We start from the raw sequence: 22,854 nt of genomic DNA, 5'->3' as shown, positions 1-22,854 counted from the left end.
GGCTCAGGCAGCCCCCAGGGAGCAGGGCATTTTCAGATTTTTAAAAGTCTCCGTGGGCAGGTAATGCAGCATTTGTCCAACTCAAGAACCCAGTGACGAAAACCAGGCAGAGAGGAAGGGAGGTTGCTGGGGTGAGTGGTGGTGGGCAGACTGCGGGAGCTGGTGCTGCTCGATGGGGCTCCTGTGTCTCCAAGGGGGGGAGCTGAAGCTCCCAGGACCACACCTGCCCCAAAGCTGGTGCCCACTCACCTGTGAGGGTAGAAATCCCACACACCTCTGGCACATCCAGGGCAGACGGGAGGTGGGCTGTAGGGCTGCCCACTGTCTCTCTCCACTTGCCACTGGGGGAACGGGCTTGTCCCATCTCCCCTCCCCTCCCTTGGCTCCTGTAAGCTGGAAGTCTGACGTCTGATGCTAATCTGGGTTTGAGATACATTAAATTAGGCTAGCTACAAAAAAGTAGGCCTCTGCGGCTGGGCCTGCCCGGGTGGCAGCCCTGTGAACCTGAGCAGGGCATGCCATGCCAGCCCCCATGCTGTTTGGGGAGCTCCAGTCTGTGGTACTTTTCCTGGGGGGCCCCAGAACTCCTGTCCTGTCTGCTCCAGGTGAGGGCATTGGGGTGACGCCAGCCCAGGGTAGCAGGTGAGGGTGGGTCACGTGGGATTCCTTAACCAGCTTGCAGGGGGGCATCTCCGTGGGTGGCAGGCAGGGGGACCCAGGGTTATTAGAGTGGATATCAGGGCACGCAGGGCCCCAGGGTGGGGGCTTTTATTTTGGCCCAGGCTGCTGGTGGGAGAGTGGAGAGGGAGCCCCAGCCATCCCGATGATGGGCTCTGTGGCCTCAGCGCAGCCTCCTAAGGGTTAGGACAGCATATGCAGCACAGCGCCTCCTGCAGGCTCTGTCCAAGAGGCAGGAGCAGTGGGCCTGCGCCGACTTCCCCTTGCTGTCTACCACCTGCAGCGTCTGTGGGACCCCGGACCCCTCCCAGCCCTCAGTGGGCATGGAGATTGTCACCGTGGACCTGTTCCCATTTTCAGAGATGGGCTGATTGTGGCACAGCCTCTGTGGGATGGGAAGAGGGTCGGGGTGGGGGTGCTGGCTGCAGGCTCTGCCCAGCGTGTGGCCAAGCACATCTGTGGGATGCCACCAGCAGGTCTCCCAGCCTCGGAGGCCTCATGAAACCAACTCGAGGCCGGGAGTGTTGCTGAGAAGACGCCCCCTTAGCTCGTTAGCGGTGACCGGGGCGACTCCTGGCCCTACCCCGTCCCTGACCCAGCACCACTTACTCTCAGCTGTCAAAGAGGAGAGTTGCCCCAGTCCTCAGGTGACACGGTTTCAGGGCGGCCACACTAGGCCACCCAGCCGGCCAAGCATTCTTGCAACCCGGGGTCCATAGGAGCTGGGAAGCCTGGGTCTGGGAAGGGTTCCAGGAAGCGTGAGAGAGAAAACAGTCGCCGGGGGCCTCAGTGCCCGAGGTGTGCAGCCGTACAGGGCTGTGCAGCGCCCTCCTGCCTCAGGACCTGGACCCTACCTTCCTCCTACCCCCACTCAGGGCTCAGCACCCCACCTGAGTCTGGCCTGAGGCCCAGCAGAACCCCAGCCATGGTGCATCAGACTTGGCCTGGGTTTGCCCTCAAATCCTCACCAATGGCAAGTGGTGCCCGCCTGCCAGCCTGAGTTGAGGCAGGATGGGGAGGGTACGGAGCGGGCCTCTGGGTCACCCCAGGCGAATGCCAGCTGCTGGGCCTTGGTGTTCTCCTGCAGTCAGTCTTAGGGTGTCTCCCTCCGTGGCTCACAGTGACCACTTGAGTCACCTCTTGGGAAAGAACCAAAGTCCTATTTGGACCTTGTAAGTCCCAGATATTGGGTATCATTCCAGGAGTGAAGGGGGATAAGTGGGGCACTTCCCAACATCCCGGGTGCCAGGCACTATGTGCCGTACCCAGGGACAAAGCCACATAAGACATGGTCCCTGCTGTGGAGCTACCAGGCCTGGGGAGATGTGGGCATTGCAAGTATCTGTGAGCTGATTTCAAGGGACCCCCAGTTTACTGCTAGAGCTAGGGAGATCCCTGACTCAGGAGGGCTCCCTGGAGGAGGTGACCTAAAGAATGGATAGGAATGGGGCCTTTGATGGTGGGAGAACACTCCAGCCCTCGGAACAGTGGATGCCAAGGCAGGGCTGAGCGAGGGGGGCAGGGGCTTCTTTGAGCACTGAGGTGGAGAGACGGCGCTCCGCTGTGAGCCAGCACCCTGAGCCCCACTGGCCCCTCCTCTGCGGACCCTAGAGGACACCCAGGTCCACAGTTGGCTGTGCAAGAGCCAGTGGGTGGGGTTTGCTTTTGGGCGTGCGCATCAGGCAGGAGCAGAGGCAAAGACAGAGGCCGTCCTCACAGCCCTTTGCCTCCCAGGAGAGTTCATCTCAGGGCTCGCTGGGTTGGGCCCACCTGCAGGAGGTTGTGAGGGATCCTTGAGGGGTGGAGGGAGGGGCCACCTTCACTCCCTCCCCAGTCTTCAGCCACCAGACCTCCTGAAGTGACTTCCTGGTCTCCTTGTGTCTTGCAGAACGTGGCCCCGTCCCAGAGCACCACCCGAGACATCAGGAGCACATCGCGGGCTTGGGAAGACCCTCCGGGACCTCACGGCCCAGGTAGCTGCATCTTTCCCCTCAGCCTGGGCGGGAAGGGACTCACTCCAGTCACAGGCAGCCTGGAGATGGGTGATCTGGCGGAGAAGGGGAAACCCCGGCACCAGCCCGGCTCCCAGGCCTACCTTGCAGCCCGGTCTGCCCTGCCCAGGATCCTCGAGGAGCTCAGCCTGACCCTGACAGCTAGAAGAGACCCCACTCCAGGCCTGGGAGTGAGGGATTAGATAGAACAAAGGGTCCCTGGCCTACTATGTGACCACTGCCCGCAGCCCTGCCCAATGGGACAGGGACCCCCCCACTGCCTCCTCACCATCCAGATGGCCTGGGGGCACCCAAAGCTTCAGGCAGCCCCTGGGCTGGGCCCAGGCCTCATGGCGGTCTCAGGGCAGGCAGGGCCAGAGCCGACAGGGAACAGATGAGGGAAGAGTGCCGCACACACCCGGGGTTTCCACCATAAGGCTTCCTCAGCGTTTCTCTTTCCTTCCAGGTCTTTCGCCCTTGGCCACCTCCCCAGTGACGCCTGAAGCTCAAGGGACTGTGTCTATCCTCAGGTGAGTACAGTTTGTGAACGTTGATGAAAATCGGGGCTCCCCAGACCTCTCCCTCCTGGCTCCACCCTCCGCCGGGCGTGCCTAAAACTGGACACACACACACACACACCGTGCATGTGTACTGCACCAGCCCCAGAGCTCTGGGGGCCAAGGAGCCAGGCAGGTGCTTGCTGCACATTGGCATGGGCTCAGCTGGGGCTGGCCTGGCCTCCACCCTCCTCGCCCCTACCAGCCTCTTTCTGCAGCTGAGGAACCGGGGCTCCAAGAAGCCAGATCTGGTCCAGGTCTGGCCCTGTTTTTTGGGCTCCCTCCTGCCTGAGTTGGGTGCCGCTTCTGTGTGCAAGGATCCAGCTGTCTCAAGGGCCCTGGGAGGGGAGGCCAAGGGCAGCCTAGGGGACCAGTGACTATGGGGCAATTTGCAGTATCTGCTGGGGGCTCAGCAGGTAAGATGTCCCCTGCCTGCTGCTGTCTGTCATGGCTGTCTTGAGGCCATGGCCGGGGACGGGCCTGTCATGCTGGGAACTGCTCAGAGGCTGCAGCCAGCCTGGGGCCCCTCGCCCTGGCGAGCCAGCCCCCGAGTGCAGACTGTCGCCGATGATTCTTTCCTCCTGGGGCATCCGTGCGGCCGTGTGGGTTGGGCAGGACTGGCATTCTCCCCTCCCTGCTGTTGCCATGGCCAGGGGCAGGCCCCCCTCCCGAGGCTGTGCGGAGAGGACCCCAGGCCGCTGCATGTCAGCAGAGCAGCCGGCGTCTGGCCCGGACCCCTCTGCCATCTGGGGCCCGGCGTGTTTACAGGTCGGCCTTGCCCGCCAGACTCTGCAGACGCTGCTGCCCCGGGGCCTTTGTGTCTGCATGCAGGGCTGGGCCACCAGCCGAGCAGAGACTGGGGAGGGACACAGGTGGGGAGTGGGGGGAGGCCCCTGGGGGAATCAGGGAGGAGGGGCAGGACAGAGGAGAAAGAGGATAGAGGGTAACAGAGGAAGGAGAACAGCGTGGGGGCAGGAGAGGGGCAGGGCCTGGGGAAGAGGAGACACAGGGCAGGGCAGGCAGCCCTTGGAACTGCAGGGCTGTCACAGGGATACCAGCCTGGGGGAGCAGCTGACCCCAGGTATCTGATGGGGACCTAGTGGGTCTTGGCCAAGGTGATCTGGTCCATGGAGCCGGGGTTTTCTGGCACCCACCATAAGCCCAGGCCTGCCCGTGGGACCTCATCCCACCTGCACCCAGCCCTCCCTGTATACACAGCTGGCCACCATCTAATGTAATCCCCCCGACATCCCATGGGCAGCAGTGGTGGCCTCCAGGTTCCAAATGAAACAGACCCCACAGGCGTGTCCCTCACACAGGATTGGGCATGGAATGTGCCCTTCCCTGAGTCTCTGACTCCCAAGCCTGGACAGACAGGTCCAGGGAGGCTGGGAGGGTGTGCCCCCTGGATTATAGGGCCTGGAGTGGAGGAGAAGAGGCCTGCAGAGGAGAGTGGACAGTCCAGGGCTGGGACCAGCACCCCAATATGCATGACCCGTGGAAGATGAGGCTGGGTGCACACAGTAGGTGCTGACTCAGTGCTCATCAGATGCCAGATGCTGGCGTAATCACCACGGGGTCACACACCCTCTGTTAGGGCCACCAGCAAGACAGGGCTACCGTCCCACACTGTTCTTGCAGAGACGGAGCCTGGGGACCAGGAGCCTGGGTGCTGGGGTGCTGACTTGGACTGGGGGAGCCATTGAAGGTCCGTGGGGACAGGGACTCCCTCAGCAGCGTTTGTTTTTTAGCTAAGTCAAAACTGCTTCCCTTGGAGTCCTTGGCCCAGGACGGGGAAACCTCAGCCAGGCAGGTCCCTCGGCCTTGCCTGCCTCTCATGGGCTGTTCAGGCCTCACACTCAGGAGGTGGCATCCTGCTGGCCACACCGTGGCAGTAGCCCAGTGCCTCACCCACACTTGGTGGCAGACAACAGGAGCCACAGCCCCAACCAGAGCCGGCGGCCACGTGGCCCCCTTGATCCCCGGCACTGGCTGGTTTTCTGAAGGAACTTGGTCCTTTTCTGGGTACCCTGGGTTCTGGCTGATGGAGAGGCCGCCCCGTCCTTCAGGAATGGGTGCAGATGTGAGATAGGTGATGGCCTGTCACCCCATGGCAGAGCCATGCTGAGAAGCCACATCAGCCGGCTCTAAGACTGCCTAGTGGACCTGGTATCCACAGCCTGAGAATGGGCCCCGGCGGACCATGATGTGACCTCAGCAGCCTCTGCAGACGGTGGAGTGGCACTTTCTCTTCTCCCCAGAGGTTGAAGGGCGTGAGCCATGGCCCCAGGTTGCCTCTGCATGCAGGTCGAGGGGACAGAAGTTTGTTTTCATGTCAAATATCCAGATGCCTTTTTTTTTTTTTTAGATGGAGTCTCGCTCTGTCACCCAGGCTGAAGTGCAGTGGCATGATCTCAGCTTACTGCAAGCTTCGCCTCCCGAGTTCAAGTGATTCTCCTGCCTCAGCCTCCCAAGTAGCTGGGACTACAGGCGCCCGCCACCACGCCTGGCTAATTTTTTTGTATTTTTAGTAGGGACAGGGTTTCACTGTTAGCCAGGATGGTCTTGATCTCCTGACCTTGTGATCCACCCTCCTCGGCCTCCCAAAGTGCTGGGATGACAGGCGTGAGCCACCACGTCCAGCAACCCAGATGCCTTTTTTAATTTTTTAAAATGTTTTTATTTTTTATTTTTTTGGAGACAGGAGTCTCACTCTGTTGCCCAGGCTGGAGTGCCTTGGTACGATCTTGGATCACTGCAACCTCTGCCTCCCAGGTTCAAGTGATTATCCTGCCTCAGCCTCCAGAGTAGCTGGGATTACAGGTGCCTGCCCCACACCAGGCTAATTTTTGTATTTCTAGTAGAGACGGGATTTCACCGTGTTGGCCAGACTGGTCTCGAGCTCCTGACCTCAGCTGGTCTGCCCGCCTCAGCCTAAAGTGCTGGGATTACAGGTGTGAGCCGCTGCACCCGGCCCCAGATGCCTTTTTATACTCAGACAGAAGCAAGCAAGCCCTTACAATGGCCCTGCATTTGATCTTTCAGTCCCGCTGAAAATAGAGATGCTTCCTGACTTGCAGTGGGGTTTGTCCTGAGAAACCCACTGTAAATTGAAAATATTGTAAGTCAAAAAAGCATTTAATACACCTAACTACCAAACATCATAGCCTCGCCCAGCCTCCCTGAAACGTGCTCAGAACACTTATGTTAGCCTCCATTTGGGCAAAATCATCTAACACAGAGCCTATTGATGATAAAGTGTTGAAGATCTCCTGTTATTTATTCAACACTGTACTGAAGTGTGGTTGGTTTCTATTGAATTCATATCCCTCCGGGTTGAGAAATCTTAAGTTGGACCCTGGTAAGTCGGGGCTGTCTTTATGGACAGAATGCAGAGTGATTTTGTCACTCGGCACCTCCCTGTTGGCTCTGAGCAGCGCTCTCTGGCTGGGAGAAACTTCGGTGAGCATGAGGTTGAGCCCTCACTGTGACGAGGGATGCGACATGGTGCAAGGACAACCACCTGCAACAGCATCTGGGTGAAACACCTTCTTGATTCGGTTCAGATTTGTTAGGAGTTCCTGTGGGCCAAGCCCTGAGCCAGTCACGTGGAGTCATCCCTCTTCCTGATGTCCCTGCTGAGTGTCCCTCACCTGAGGCTCCAAGAGCCTATGGGACTTGCCCCGGCCACCAGGCTGGCATACAGCAGAGCAGGGCTCTGGCCCCAAGCTGCCCCACAGTAGAAGCACCTCTGGGTTCCATGAACATAGTCTCGCCAAGGCGTGGGGCCGCCAGATCCCTCAGGGGCAGGGAGGGGCTGAGGTCTGGGGTCTGGGCCGAGCCTTCCGAAGTCTGACTGTGTGGTGGGGACAGGCCCTGCCACTCAGGCCCTTGCCGGGATGGTGTCGGAGTGGGCCAAACCCCAGCCCTAGTGCTCCTGGCAGTGCCCAAGGCTGCTGCCTCCTTAGCTCTAGCTTCCCTCCCTGGCCTGGTTGGTTGGGCACCTGGCCTCAGGCATGGCCCATGCTGGGGGCTTTGTTCACCACACAGTAGCGAGCTGAAAGCACTGCCATGTCCAGCTCTGGGAAGGAGCAGGCTCCCAGTTCATCCCGCAGCTTCGTGTCGCTGCTCCAGCTGTCCCAGGTACGACGTGCCCTTCTCCAAAAACACCTCGCCCACCCAGCCAGGCTGGCCTCGAGAACTGGGGAGCCAGAGGCCCCTGGCTGTCCCTGAAAAAGGAAAACGGGCCTCCTGATGGGGGCTTCCTGGGCTCACCCAACACAGAAGGACCTAGTGCCTGTGCGCAGGCAGGTAAACATCTTTGGGTCCCCGTTCCCTCATCCCTGAAACATGGGGAGCACAGTTGCTCCTGCACTGGCTGTGGCTGTGGTGGAAGGAACAGCCACTCCATTCCTGCATTTGATCAGGTTACGCGTGGACTGAGTGAGTCACCAGGTGTGAGGGGCTTCAGTGGGTGCCTGGCGTGTCACAGTGGCAAAGCATTCACATTGACCAGGTCCCCAGCTGGGAGGATGTGCCCAGGAGCCTGCGGTATGCAGCTGGTCTAGCCCCACCGTGGAGCAGCCACATGTGGGAGAGGCCCCGGGAACAGGCGAGGTGGCTGTACCGTTCACCCCCAGAGAGTCGTCAGGGCACCTGGGGACACGGTGATGGGGACAGTAGCACCTGCCCTTGATGCTGCACTGTGTCACCCAGGCAACCCTCACCCCGTGAGCACCATGCGGGCTTCCCTCATTTCATTCTTGTTTTTTGATGCAGGCCCTGCCCGTGGCTCCAGATCGGCGGTCCCCGTCAGAGGCCTGGGCTGAGTCCTCAGGTGTGTGAGTAACATTGTCCCCTGACCCCGTGGCCCTGTGAGCACCCCGCTGCCGGTCACAGCTCGGCTGCCCTGGGCCTTGGCCTCCCTGTCTGTGCAGTGGGATTGGTGGCGATCACAGGCTTCTGCCCTGCACAGGCCAGGAGGGAGTGCCACATGGCTGTACCCCCAGCCCGGGAGCAGCCTCGCTGCTGGACCTCTGGCTGGACCTTTGGGTTCTCAATAAGACCTGGTGAAGAGACATGGAGACCACTGCTGGGCAGGGGCAGGAAGGCATCCTTGTGGCACCCTGGGGCCGTCCGTCTGTCGGATCTGGGGGTGCTGCCTGCCAGGCTCTACTCTGCCTCCAGCGAGTGTTTGTTGGGGGCAGTGGGGCCTGTGCCTCTTGTCCAGAGGAGGCCAGAGAAGGGGACACAAGAAGGGAGTGGACAGACGGTCACCAGACAGATGAGCAGGATGGGGCTCGGAGCTTGTTTGGGAAGTGGCTGGTGCTGAGCTTGGCTGGGGCAGGGCTCCAGGAGGGGCCGAGTGGGCCCCACCTCCCACCCTTGTTGGCAGGGCCCCAAAAATTCCAGGCTGTGGGGTGGGTGCTGTGGAAGGTGGAGGGGGGAGCAGCTTCCCATCCCTGGAGCAGGTTCCCTAGCGTTCCCATGGCAGCTGCTTCATGGCACAGTGGTCCCTGGAGTTCAGGCCAGGCCCTCGAGCCGCCTGTCTGGGGACCACTCCAACCTCGGCTAAATGAGGAGCAGCCCTCCCTGGGTCTGGGGGCAAAGGAAGGTTTTGAATCCGGGAGCCCAGGCTCAGTAGGCCCTTGCCACCTCCCCCAGAGGTCGTGCCTCAGGCTAGGCCACCTGGGCTGCAAGATGGGAGGGCATTGGTGCCCCAGGCAGGCCCCAGTCCCCCGGGGCCACTGCAAGACCCTTAGACGGGACGACAAGGTCTCTAGAAGCCCCGGCCGCTGGGAGCCTGGGTGGAAGAAGGTTCCAGAAAAGGCCCACCTGCCTATCTCTGGGCCCACGCACGGGGCGGGCACTGTGCTTCTTTTCCAGTGGCTCCTCCTCCTCCCGGCCCCATAGCCGCTCCCGCCCGCGGCGGCCTTTGTCTTCCAAGCGCTCTGCAAAATGGCCGCCCGGCCTGCCGCCATTTTGTAGCTGAGGTGGCCGCGGCCTTGGAGAGGCCTGGGATGGAGGGCGGCCATGGCCCGCCTGCCTGCCCTTGGCAGCCTGGACAGAGCCCAGCACCGGCCCCCGCCCATTCTGGCCTTGGCCGTGTCTGACCCAGGCTTGGCACCAGCCAGCCCTTGGCAAGGCAGGCTGGGAGTCCTGGCCCCTCACCCAGCCCTGCCGGCCCCTTGCCACCCTGAGGCGGTCCTGCCGAGCAGACAGAGAAGCCTTGAGCCAGAGCCGGGCCGGTGCAGCCTCGCTGGCAGGGGAGCCCTGGGCCGAGGGCAGTGCAGGCAGTTGTGGGGCCCCATGGGCTCCCCGCACCTCTTCAGGGGCGATGCCTTCAGGCCTTGACCGCTTCACCTATCGCGCTTCTGGCCTGGCCTGGCCGGGAGTGGGTGTCTCAGTGGCCAGCCCAGCTTCTGACTTAGAGATGGGCACCGCCAACCTCAGGAAGAGGGCAGGGCCGCACTCTGGCCAGGATTCTCCTGTGGTGGGGCCAGCCAAGGTCTGTGACACACAGGAGTGGAGGACCTGTTCCCTCCTGGGTACCTGCACAGCCCCCACTTTCCTGCAGGCCCCATCCCCACAACCTCAGCCATTCCAGACAGCATCTTCCTCCTCACTGGAGCCCCTCGGCCTCTCCCGAGCCTCTGAGCTTGCTTCCTGCCCCATGCACCTGCCCTTCCAGCACCCAGAGGATCCCAAGTGGCACATTTCCGAAGGGACGGTCTCCAGGAAACCCCTGGGGGCCGGGGGGCTGCAGATCAGCATCAGGGAGACACTGGGTGTGGGCTGTGGAGGACAATTGTGCCCCTGGCCTGGCCAGGCCAGGAGGGGGCAGGTGGGCCCTGTGGGAGCCCTGTGAGGTTGGCCACACATGGGTTCCTGCAATCTCTGCAACAAGGTCCCCTGGAGGGCAGTGCGCCTCCTAGAAGTTGGGAGAAATCTCCAGGCGAAGCAGGGAATGGTGTTTGATAAGTGTGTGCATTTTCTAGGGGTCAACGCAGGTCCTATGGGTGGCGTGGGGTGGTGCCGGGTGGACCCCACGGTGGCCTGTGTTCTCTACATGGCCGTGGGTCGGTTCCTTGCTGGAGGAGACCCTACCCCAGACACCTGCCAGGCACCCAGCCAAGCCCTTGAGGCCTGGGAAGGTCTCTGGACACCACCCTACACCCCGCCCAGACTCCTCTCCCTGTGGTTCCTGGACAGAACATTCCGTCACCACAAAGCGAAGTTTGCCCAGGCCCTGCCCTCGCCCCGGGGAAACCCAGCCGGGCATGGGAAGGAAGAATTCTGCCCGCCTGCCCGCTCAGACCAGAGTTGCCCCACATGCCAGGCCAGGCCTGCAGCTTCCTGGGGCACACGGAGCCCCAGGCTTCCTGGCAGGAAAAGCCCCCCCGCCGCAGAAGGGCTGGTCCCTGGTGGGGAGTTGCTGCTGGGTGGGGTGACCGCAGGGCGGGGTTCAGACTGGGGTATTTTTAATGATGTGGTTGCATCTGGTCACCGCCCCCCGCCACCCCCGATTCTTTCCTACTCTCCCCACCTTGTGACCCAGACTGTGACTTGAATTAAGAATGTTTTCAGATAAGTACACGCCTTTGAGGCTAAAAGTATGCCTAATGATTAAACACCAGACAGAGGTCCCCACAGGAGAAGAGCGGGCTCTGCATTCCTGCTTTTCCCCTTTGGACTCCAAGTGAGCCTGTTTGCGTAACCCTGGAGCATTAACGAGCAGCTCCGCCGGATTCTCCCCACATCCCGGGGGCTGGCGTCCTGACCCATCCTACAGAGGAGGCAGCTGAGGCCCAGAGGGGTTCACCTGCCCCATCCCAGGCCCATCACTGAGGGAGACAGAGCAGGTCAGAACCAGGCCTGGCAGCCCCCAGGCCTGTGCCCCATGGATGCAGGTGCGTCTGCAGAGCACGGTCCTCCCCTGCCAGTGCCAGCCCTCAGGTGTCTCGGGTGCTGCGTTACTTTTGTGAGCTTCCACGCTCACACCTGTGGCCACAACGCTGGAGGCTGCTGGACCTCTGACCCTGTTCTAGGTGCAGGACATGTGGCCACAGCAGGCCTGGCCCCTGCCCCAGGGAGTGGACGTTCCCTGAGCCTGCCCCCCACCCCCACTGAGAGCTTAGTGGCTGTGAGAAAACAGGAAAGCAGGAAGCTAGACAGGGCACAGACCCCTGACGGTGGAGACCCTGACCCGGAGCATATGGGTGTCAGTTTTGGGGAAGCCAGACAGGGAGGGTGCTAGCAGGAGGGCCAGTGAGGGGACCTTGGCACCCCAGACAGCCCTGGAAGAAAGGGAGGCCTGGGGTCCGGGCCATGCTCCATCCTGGGGCCACTCCTTTCCCACCTGCGTGAGGTGTGCAGGGCCAGGGGAGGAGCCTGGATCTGAGGAGTGCAGTTCCAGTCGTGGCTTTGCCACGGCCACCTCGTGGCATGCTGTTGGGGACCATGAGACTGTGGGCGGCCTAGTTGTATTGCAGCCTGAGGCCAGAGGAGAGGTTAGTAACCCTTACCCGTCCCATCTTGATTTAAGTTGGTATTTTTAGATCATGGACCCTTCTGCATTGATTTTTTTAAATTTTGCAATAAGATATTTCTGCTGATGGCTGGGTTTTTGGTCCTTTTAACATGCCTCCCACACCTCGCCCTGGTCCCCGCCCTGCCGCGGCCAAGCCAGAGCCGCAGGCTGCCCGGTGCGTGTCTCGTTAGCTTTCTGGGCCATGTTTGCAGGAGGCCCGCCTCCCGTCCGAGCCCCCGGACGCCACCCCTCCCCGTCTTTTTCCCAGACCCCATTGTTGGCACGGCTTGCTGAGCAGAGACACTGGCTGCTTTATGGGGAGAAACCCAATCAGGGTGGCGGGGGTGTGCTCCTTGGGGGGGGTCCGGCTCCCAGTGGCCCTGAGCCAAGCCCGAGGTGACTTCAGGGTGACACCGTCTGTCTGCCTCACTTGCTCCAGACATCCGCCCGGCCCTGAAATGGCCACCTGCCCACTGAGGCCTCCGCACACCTGTCCTGGCTGGCCTGGCCCCTCCCCTGCCTGGGCCTGCCGGGCACCCTGCCCACGGGCAGACACCGTGGGGCCGGGGCAGCGCCCGGGAGGTGGCAGCTGGCAGATGGCAGAGCGCCTGCCGACTGCTCACTCCCCGTCAGCTCTGCTCAGGGAGCGCCGTTCACGCTGCGTGGTCCGCCCAGCCCTCATCCAGGCTGGCTGGGAAGGGTCTCTCTGGTCTTTCTCAGGAAGCCTCCTGAGAAAGGGGAGATTCCTGCTGTCTCCCCAGGCCTGAGCCCCATGCTCACCCCCAGGGCTGCCGGGCAGGTGGGCCTGGAGATCACCCTCGCACACACCCCACAATGCACACAACTGGGGCCTTCTCCCCACCGGCTCAGAAATGGCTCCATGAGTGGGTCACGACACGGAAACATCAGTCTTTCCCCACCCCGTCCTCAAGAAAGTCCTGGTTGTCGGCTGGAGTTCTCCTGTGCAAATCCTCCTGTGGTGGGGGTGGAGCCCACTAAGGTCACAGTGTCTGTTTCCTGGTCCTGTAGAACACAGCAGTGTAGGGTGTGCAGGAAACGTGTCCAGATACCCTCCTCAGAGTCCCCCAGAGCGGGCACTACCACATTGAGGCTCCCTGACCACCGCAGGCCTGGGTGGTCCAGATGTGAGTCCTAGAGCCTTGGGGGCAGAGCCGGGACTCCCCGGGGAACACAGGGCCCTCTGGGGAAAGGAAAGGAGCGGGAAAAAGGAGGGTGGTCGTGCCTGGCAGAGGGACAGGCCAGGGCAATGCTGGGAGCGGAGGCCTGCCCGGGGCACTCGCTGCTCTGGAAGGCTGGAGGGGGAGCCAGGGCCGCGGGCACGCTGGGGAGGGGCAGAGACAGTAGAGAGGGCGTCAGCAGGGGTGGATGGCCTGGCTGGCTGCGAGTGCGGGCAGGGCTGGTGCTCAGGGAGGAGGAGGGAAAGGCACCTCCCAACCGGTGTCCCCACAGGCCCCTCGATAGCCTGGTGGGTGACTCTCCTTGTCCCCAGCAGGGCTGTCCTTGCTCGAGGTCACATAGTACAGGGCTGCGGGGAACCAGAGTATGTCTGCTCCCATCCAGCATCTTGAGCTCAGCCCTGGGGACCCACATCCCTTCCTGCCTGGATGCACAACTCTGGCCTTTGCACCCCGTGCCTGTCCTGCAAGGGCACTCCGGCCAGAATGGGCTGGAGCAAAGTGAAGTTTTGATTCACTGGACAAGCTGTTGCCGAAGCCCTGCAGCCCAGACTGGATCCTGTGGGCCCCTCTGGGGGGTTTCCGCTCGTGGGAGGACACCAAGCCTTCCTTGGCCCTGGGTCCCAGGGGAAGCCGCAGCCCCTGTGGACCCTCAGCATCCTCCTCGGTGCAGTGGATGTTTAATCCCTCCCTACAGGGTCCAGCCACCTGCTGACAGGCCAGGCGCCCGGGAAAGTGGCACCAGGCTGTCCCCCTGTGCATCCTCCGGCCCTCCTCTGGGCCGTAGACATCCAGGCACCAGCCTGGCAGGGCACAGGCTTCCCAGCAGGGGAACGTGACCACTGACCACTCAAGGACAGGCCTGGGTCTTGGTCGCCTCTGATCTGGCATTGTCCAACACAGGGCTGGCCACGGAGGCCATTCCATTCAGGCCGTTGCAGGGGTGGGTGAGCCACTAGCTAGAGACAGGCCAGGCTGGAGTGTCGGTTCTGGTGCGGGATGTCTGGGCAAGGCCCAAGGTCACAAAGGGGTTCAGGGCTGGGCGAGGCCGCATCTCTTCTAGAGCTGACACTTGTCACTTTTGTTTTTAAAACCAGACAGGTCAAGAAGGGGCGCTGACCTGGAGCCCTTGCCTGTGGCTGGCTGTCCTCGCAGTGAGCTGGGCCTCCTGCTGTCCTGGCTCTGGAGGTAGGAGGAGCCATGGGAGGTCTGATAGGGAGGGAGGGCCATCGTCTGAACCAGGCCACTCCTGGTCCTCTCCAGGCCCCACACTCAGGCACAGAGGTCCTTAGATGGGGACCTGATGGTCTCATGGCCAAACCTTTGCCCAGGCTGTGGCCTCCCCCGAAGCCATGTCTCTTCTTGTCTTCCCGCCACCCTTCCAGCAAGCTCCCCTGGTTGGCCCACCTCATCCGCCCCCTGTGCACTTGGGGCATGGTGACCTTTGACTCTGGTGGTGCACCCCTCAGGCTGGACAGGGCCTGAAGGAGCTGTGGTTCGTTGCAGGGTGTCTGAGTGGAAGAGGCGCCCTCAGCCTCACTTCCACACCCTGAAGACTCTGGGCCTGGGCTCTGTTACGTGCACTGCCTGTCTGCAGGGCCCAGCCTGCCTCAAGTGCTCCCTGGGGACAGAAGCCTTGCGGTAGCCCCTCCTGTCACCTAGCCACCGGTCATCCTGGAATGCAGCCCTAATGCCCTGAGGCTACCTGCCGTCGCCCAGGATGACTCAAGATGCCACCTGGGTAAGTCTAACCCAGAACAAGAAAGGCCAAATAAGGGAAACTGAGTCATATCTGCTTCTCCCAGGCAGGGCTAGGGGCCCAGGGAGAGGGCACTTGTGGTGACGACCAGGGTGGACTAGGGGCCTGTCTGCTTTTCTCTGTCTGCCACACCTTATAGAGCCAGACCTGTGGGCTGGGGCCCCCCATGGTGGGCACTGCAGGCTCTGGGGGGCTGAAGTCCTGGCTTGGGGGACCTGTGGGGGCCGGGCTGGGGCCATTGGAATCTGTGTGGTGGTCCCCACCTGCACTCCAGCTCTGATGGCTGGTGGCGGGGGCCCTGGCAGCTGACCCCTTGCCTCAGTGGAGAGACCACGGCCCACGAGGGCATGAGACCTGCCCAGAGCGTAGCCCAAAGGCCGGCCTGGATTCCCACAGCTCCACCTGCTGGGCCGTCCTGCGCCACCCCGCTTTTAGCCTGCTGGGACCATGGGTCAGAATCCAGTAGGTAGGTGTGAGGGGACCCAGCCAGCCAGAGACTAAGTCAGGAGCCCAGAGCGCATGCTTAGGGTGCAGCCCACCCCACAGCCTTCCCCAAGGCACTTCCCAGGGGTGCAGATGGGGGCAGATGCGGGGACATTCAAGGTGGACCACCTGACTGGGAGCTGGTGATGAGGTGAGCGACAGCCTGAGTCAGCCTGAGCTCAGCGGAGCTGGGATGGCCTTGATCTTCCCACTCTGGCCACTCACCACAGCTGGGAGGGTCCAAGGAGACCCTCAGCCACTGTCCCTTCAGCCCCCGCCCCACCCTGGCTGGCTCTGCCCGGACAGTCCTTAGGGACATCTTGGTCCTGCCCACCAGTCAGGGGATCCAGAATTGGGGCAGGGGAACAGGACCCCCAGACCCTCTCATACAGCTTTTGTTCTGAGGCCTTGAGGGAACATGGGGTTTTCGAGACCCCAGGGCAGATGATGCCCGGACAGAGGAGGGTCAGGCTGCATTGGGGCCCTCCCGGTCCCCACGCCTGGGTGAGTCAGCATCTCAGTCTCCAGTTCTGGGTCGGTGGCGCCAGGTGTGAGCCTCAGTGGTCTCCTTGCTGGCTGAGCACCTGGGATTTGCTGCAGATGCCCCTCGGGAGGGAGTAGGACACAGTGCCCAGAGAGCAAGCAGACCCCCTCCCCAACCAATTTCTGAGAGCAAAGGCACCTAGAGCCAGAGACTCAGCACCCCCGAGCCTCAGTTTCCCCCACTACGAAGTGGGATCCAGCCAGAGACTCAGCACCCCTGAGCCTCAGTTTCCCCATTACGAAGTGGGATCCAGCCAGAGACTCAGCACCCCCGAGCCTCAGTTTCCCCACTACGAAGTGGGATCCAGCCAGAGCCTCAGTACCCCCAAGCCTCAGTTTCCCCACTACGAAGTGGGATTCATTATCTCAGCCTCACCAGGGCTGTGAGGATTAAATGGTCCAGCTCAGCCTGGTGCCTGCCTGGAGTAGGCGGCCTGCTCAGGATGGGCTGTGGAAGGAGGGCTTGGGTAGACCTTCCAAGTCCAGTTGGGCACGGGGAGCTGAGAGCTGGCGCACCGTTTAACTTGGCAGGAAGCAGAACGTTTGGACTTCACTCTGCTGTCCCCCTTGGCTGTGTGATATCTGGGTCACGTTGCCTCTCTGGGCCTCGGTCTCCTCACCTGTAAGAGGAGTTGACAGTCGTGCCTGCCTCCTCAGCTATTCCCCAGGCTCCCCCAGGAAGGTGGTAGCCACAGTTAGCATTTGTTGAGGCTGACCTTGCCCCAGGCCCAGGATAGGCAGGGCTCAGGGAGGCCCATCTCTTGCCACGTTCCCCTGCTAGGGGAACCCCGAGACCCCCCTCAGTGCCGTCCTCATGCCACACTCTGTCCCAGCCCTGTGAGCCCCAAGCTAGGGCAATGAGTGTGCCAGCCCCCGTAGGGACAGGCACTGGACCCTGGGTGGCCCCGAGGGTCTGTGCTTCCCCCCTCCAGCTGCTCTCCCCAAGAGGCCACTTCCTTCAAGGAAGGAAAGAACCATGTCCCGCCACCTCCTATAGCATGGTCAGCTCGGGCCAGCCTGCATAGCAGGGCCAGAGCCGGAGTCCCTGGGGAGGGATGCCTGCCTGCCCAGTGGGAGGAGACAGCACGCCCCGGGGGCTGCTGCTCAGCCAGCCTAGGGGCCCCGAGTGCTGCTTCTGGCGGCCTGCGCAGGGAGGGAGGGCCAAGCAGGGTGGGCATTCGCACGCCCGTGGCTTGCTGACCTTTGATAGATGACAGCCCTCCTCTTAGGGTCTCCAGTGCGGAGTTCCTTGGGGACATTACGGCCACTCCTGTCCAGATGAGAGGGGGCCGGCTGCCTGTGACAGCGTCACAAAATGCCACTGGGGCTTTCCCTCCCTCCTTCCTTCTCTCTTTCTCGTCCCTCTCTGGTTGGTGGTTTCCTGCAGGCTCCTGTCCCTGCTGGTGCTGGCCACGGTGTCCCCACTCCCAGAGGTTGGGTGTCCCAGTCCCCTGCACCCACCGCACCTGCCCGCCAGAATCCCTGTGCCCTTGGTTCCTGTGGCTTACCAAGCCCCGAGCCCTGTTCCCCTCAGCCCTCTTTCCTCCCCTGCTCCAGGAGGTGCCTCTGGAAGCCATGGAGTCCCATCGGCACCAAGACCGACTGCCCTTTGGGGTGAGGTAGTAGGTTGTATAGTTTGGGGCTCTGCCCTGCTATGGGATAACTATACAATCTACTGTCTTTCCTGAAGTGGCTGTAATATCTGCGGTGGACAGAGCATCTGGAACCCTGGCTGGGAGGGGCGGGGGCAGGTTTGGGGGCAGGCTTGGCAGCAGGCGGGGGCAGGGGCTCCCTACACTAAGAAGTTTGACAGGCCTAGGTTCCTCTTGCCTTGTGACCTTGGACTGGCCCCTGATCTCTCTGGGCCGGTTTCCTCCTCTGTAAAATGGAAGCAGATGAGGATGGAAGGAGAGCATCCAAGGCAGAGGAGAGCTGAGCCAACCCCACCCTCTGCCCCAGCCACACTGAGAGCAGCGATGCATGCGGCTGTTTGTCCGACCTCTGTCTCCCAACACCAGCCCCATCAGACACAGGCTCATGGGTGACCCTGAGCAGGAGACTGGGCCATACCCTCCGCTGAGCACCAGAAGGCACCACGGGGCCAGGGGTGGCTGAGACGTGCGGAGGTCACGGGGCCGTGAGTGTTGGCCTTGCCCACCACCCCAGGTGCCCAGCATGTGCCCCAACCTGGCCAGCTCAGTGGCAGGGCCTCTGCCTGTGGAGGAAGGGAGGCCGAGGCACCTTTCCCGAGCAGGAAGTGAGAGGAACAGCTCTGCACACACTGGGCCCCACATGGGCACAACCTGAAGGCAGACGGCGGCTCCTCTGTACCTGGGGAAACTGAGGCCCAGAGAGCCGGGGCTTCCTGAGACCAGCCAGTAGCAGCTGCCCGTTCCTGGGGTGCCATCTCCCCATCCCTCCTGCCCTGCGCCTGCCCAACCCTCCTGCTCCGGTGACTGAGGACCGCTGGGCAGGGGCTGGTGTTGGGCGGGGGCGGCGGGCCCTCCCGCAGTGTAAGGCCGGGCCTGGCGGGGTGAGGTAGTAGGTTGTGTGGTTTCAGGGCAGTGATGTTGCCCCTCAGAAGATAACTATACAACCTACTGCCTTCCCTGAGGAGCCCAGTGACACGACCCCACGGGAGGGCTGCCCCCAACGTCGGTGACCTACAGGGGGCCTGAGCCGAAGATGGGCGGGCATCTGGGGCCTAGAGTCAATAAAGCTGTTCTGACCGTGAACTTGGAACTGGCCCCTTTCATTCTGGAAGCCCAGGGACTGGGCTCTGGGGGGCATCTGCTGCGGGACAGTGTGGAGGCCCCTGGCCATGAGCTGTTCGAGGTCATCAGGCTTGTCTGCTCGTGCCTCTCAGCGCCTCCAGAGTCCTCAGCTGGCTCCATGCTGCACCCTGGGCTCAGGATGCCAGGCCCAGCCCATTCTCTGCCCTCTTATGCTGCCTTTGAGCCAGGCAGGCTGAGCACCAGGACCCAAGCCCAGTGGAGAGGTCCCCACGGGGCAGCCACCAAGGCCCCAGGTCCGCAGCTCAGAGCACTGCCAAGGCCTGGCTCCCGAGGCCACCTCAGTGCCTTAAGTGCCTTGACCAAAGCCTGGACATGCCTGTCCTTCCGTCCTCCCTCAGGACAGTTTCCAGGGCACCCGTAATTCCTCTGACTGACTGCCATCCCAAATGTGCACCTATTCTCCTGGGAGGCCTCATGCCCCTGTGCCAGCAGCTGCCATAGGCTGGTCTCAGCAGTCCCACCCTGGGCATGCAGGGTGGGCTTGTCCATGCCTGCACCAGCACTGAGAGCGCCTGGAGGGGAGGTGCTGACACAACTGGGCCCACACCTCCCCCACCCAAATGCCCATCCTCGCCCCTCCTATTGACCCAGGCCACAATCTTGGCCCAGATTCCCCCCTGTGCCCTCCTGACCTCCCTTGGTTCTGCAGGCAACCCCAGCCCTGCATGGCCACATCTGGACAGACCAGCACCCCCTACCCTGACACCCATCTGTGCCAGTTCTTCATGGCAAGCACCTCAGAGCCCAGGCCTGCCTACCCTCCCAGAGCTGCTGCCACACTGTGGACCAAGGGCAAAGGGAATGTGGAGGAGGGGCCCAAGGGCAGGGAGGGCTTCCTAAAGCAGGGGCCATCTGAGTTGGGTCTTGACAGCATAGGAGTTTGCAGCTGGAGACGAGTGACCTGCCCCGTGGTCCCTTCTCCCATCATCCTCTGGGGCCAGAGTGAGTGACCTGCCCCGTGGTCCCTTCTCCCATCATCCTCTGGGGCCAGAGTGAGTGACACATGGGCACTGTCCAGCTCCCCTTCTTCACCCCATAATCAGTCTGCAGCCACGTCTAGTCACTTCTGTCCTGTGAACACCCCTCCCCACTCCCACTGCCTCAGAGTCTCAGGGCAACCCCCTCTGTCTCCGGAGCAGATCTCTGCCGACACCCTCGCCTGCGCTGCTTCCCAGCACCCCTCCCTCACGCCTGCGCTCACCTCCACCAGGACTCTCTCCTGCTCACCACGGCTCCCCCACCCCTCAGTCCACGGCTCAGACCCACCTCTGGCCACCGTAGTCCCTGTCTGTGTCTGAGCAGACTGTGAACCGTAGCCTCTCCTCCCAGCCCCCATACTGTGTAGTTGGAGCAGGGTTTGGCCCTGCAGAGCTCAAGGCCTGGTCGGGGAGCTGCCAGGGACACACAGTGGCCACGTGTTGGGGTCAGCATCACAGTGGAGCAGCCCAAGGGCTGGGGAACCCTAAGGATCCCTGGACCCAGCCCTGCAGTCAGGGGTGGCTTCCTGGAGGAGGTGATGCCTGGTTCACCCCGTGTCCCTCCCTACCCTCCAGCTGACCAAAGGACTGGCCGTACCTAGAGATGGGGTTGCCAGAACTCGCCCAAAATATAGGATGAGGGCCCTGGGAGGAGGGAGCCACTTATCACCTGGTTGGCAGCAGCTTGTGAAAGCTCTGGGGGTGACAGGCCTAGATCAGTCACTCTGCTCACCAAGCCTGTTTCCCGTCTCGTGGTGGGGTCACCGTAGCTTCCACCTCCCAGGGCGCCCATGAGGATTTAAGCTGATACTATATCAGAGTGCCCAGGGATGTGGATGAGTCACCTTGAGAACAAAGTCCAGAGAGAAGAGTCGGGGACCAGGGACCTTCAGGATGGCCCCAGCTTCCTGGGCCGTGCAGGAGCCTCGTGCCACGGACCCCTCCCAGCTCAGGCAGTACAGCCAGGGCACAGCCTTACCCGAGGCAGAAAGGTCTGCACGGCCCTGCTCGCCGAGGAGATGAGGTCTCGGAGAGACTCGAGGGGGCTCCTGGGCTGTCCGGAGTGGGCCCTTTGAGAGGCCCCCGGGCCCTAAGGTTCAAAAGGGCCACTGCTGACCTTGGCCTTCGTAGGAGGGATGCAGAGCCAGTCTACCTCTTGAACCCAGCAGTCTGAGCACCAAGGGACAGGGCCGCCATCCAGGGCCAGGGCTAGGACAAGACCAGCGAGGTGGCAGACAGGGAGCATCTTGAGGGGGACCTTTCTCAGGTCACGCGTCAGCACGGGGCGTATAGCTGAGGGCCCAGGAAGAGTCTTGTTTCCATTTCTTTTGAAGCAGGAAGGGAAAATGGCCCCTCGAATATTGAATGTAGAATGTGTAATGAGTATGTTCTGGAATGGGGTGGATGACGGGTGAATACAGCGCGAACCCAGCCTGGCCTCTGGGTGTCTTCTCACCACCCTGCTTGGGGGTGCGGTTTGTGATTTTGTTGTGAATTGTGGAGGAAGGGCCCAGGAGGGCCACGTGCCCTGCCAGGGAAGCCGTAAAGGGCCTTGCCCTGGGCGGTCAGTGCCTCCTTCAATGGCTGCCATCTCTCACCCCGCCCTGCTTCCCCCACCATCCGCCCCTCCTGGGCAGCCTGGGCCCCTGCCCGCCAGCCACCCCCGCCATTGGACTGTGCATTTCCCGACAGCGACACTGTGTGGCAGCAGCCCCCACCTCCGAGGCCAAAGCTGGGAATAGGGTGACCCCTTCTGGGCTGTGGAAGCCTTGGGTTTGAGGACAATCCTGGGGAGGGACCCCAGGGCGCTTCCCGCTCCCCTGGCGTGTGTGTGATTGAAGGGGAGGTGTGAGGGCCTCTATGCCCACTACAGCCACAGGACCGCCGGTCATTGTCCTGAGCCAGTGACATGCCTGGCAGCCTCCTGCCCGGGTGCCTGTAATACCAGCTACTCAGGAGGCTGAGGCAAGAGAATTACTTGAGCCCAGGAGGTAGAGGTTGCAGTGAGGTGAGATCACACCACTGCACTCCAGCCAGCCTGATGACAGAGCAAGGTGCCATCTCAAAAAAAAAAACAAAAAACAAAAACAAAAAAACAAAAAAAAAGCCCACTGAATGAACAAACAGGTTAGAGTGAGGACTCAGTCAAGTGGAATAGGGTGGAACCTAGCACCAGGGGGGAAAGTGGCAGAGGGGGCTGCAGGGCAGGCCAGCAGCAGGGGGCAGCCCCTGGGGGACCCTGGGGACCCAGGCTGAGGAGGTAGCTGGCTGGCTGTCCCTCTCAGGAGCCTGGGAAATACTCTTGGATGGCACGTTCCCTGGACAAATGCCCCACGGTTGCTGCTCACAATGCCCTCTCTCGGAGTCATGCTGTGGTGAACCTATTGAAGGCTCTGACAAGGCCTGCAGGGAGGAAACAGGTCCATGTGACTTGGTTTACCCACAGTTTCCTGGGCTAGCCGGACTGTACCAGCTCTGGCTTTTTAAGTCAGACCCAGTGGCTATCCCACAGTGCAGAGGCCAACACAGGGGCTTGAGCACAGCCCGGGCTGGCAACCCTGCATTGGCCACCGTGAAGGGAGAGGAGTTGTAGGGGTGTAGAGCTCTGAGAGGGTGGCTGCCCGGGCTCAGGCCAAAGGATGTGCCGAGACGACAGTAATGACCAGGGAGTGTTGGAGGTGTCGGGTTTGAGAGGCTGTCGAAGGGTGACATAGCTGGGACCTGGGGACCGGCTGGGGCAGAGACGGGGGTGGCGGGGAGGCCCAGGTCTCTCCAGGTGGGTAGGTGGATGGCCACTGGGACAGAGGAGTCAGGCTGGGGACAGATCTGGGCAGGCGAGATTTAGGACCTGTCATATGTGAGGTGCCCCGCGGACTCACCTTGAGAGCTGGAGGCCAGGCCTTTGCTACCAGGGGAGCCACCTAGACCCACCCTGTGATATGAGACTCAGTAGCTGCTGGTACCCCCACCCTCCCTGCCCACCTTGCCCTAGGGGCTTCTGAAGAGAGGCCTGGCTGTCTTACCCTGTCAGTTGGGGCCCTCAGAGTCAGAAAGCGCACCTCACACCCTGTCCCCATGGGACTCAGCGGGCTCCGGAGCAGCAAAGGGAACAGTAGCCAGGCCCCAGACAGGACTCAGAGCTGGGCAGTGCTCTGAGCTGCTCCGTGAGGCTGGCTCAGGGCTGGGACCTCCGAGGACAGGCGCTGACACGTGGTTGTTGGTGCTGCCGCTCTAGGCAAAGCTCTGGGCCATTGTGGACTCCCCCTCTCCCCAGTGAGCTGGGCCTTGGGCCTGGGCAGGGCCTAGCTCCTAGGTGTGAACCCCAGACCTGGTCCCACTTCCTTG

At 61.9% G+C, this 22,854-nt stretch overlaps 1 protein-coding gene across 1 annotated transcript in view; it reads left to right on the top strand.

Annotated features, from left to right (window-relative positions):
• LOC126964029 (translation initiation factor IF-2-like) overlaps nt 1–18,472 on the top strand; it is a 41,005-nt gene extending 22,533 nt beyond the window's left edge. Inside the window, 5 exon segments of the mRNA XM_050806892.1 lie at nt 2,567–2,651; nt 3,136–3,160; nt 3,163–3,199; nt 8,006–8,063; nt 14,050–18,472. Of these exon segments, the coding sequence (XP_050662849.1) occupies nt 2,567–2,651; nt 3,136–3,160; nt 3,163–3,199; nt 8,006–8,063; nt 14,050–14,244 (400 nt within the window). The 3' untranslated portion in view covers nt 14,245–18,472.
• The last annotated feature ends 4,382 nt before the right edge of the window (nt 18,473–22,854 follow it).

Source organism: Macaca thibetana, chromosome 10 (assembly GCF_024542745.1).
Source record: "Macaca thibetana thibetana isolate TM-01 chromosome 10, ASM2454274v1, whole genome shotgun sequence".
Taxonomy (NCBI): domain Eukaryota; kingdom Metazoa; phylum Chordata; class Mammalia; order Primates; family Cercopithecidae; genus Macaca; species Macaca thibetana.
Note: the sequence above shows the minus strand (reverse complement) of the source record. Positions and strands in the feature narration are given on the sequence as shown.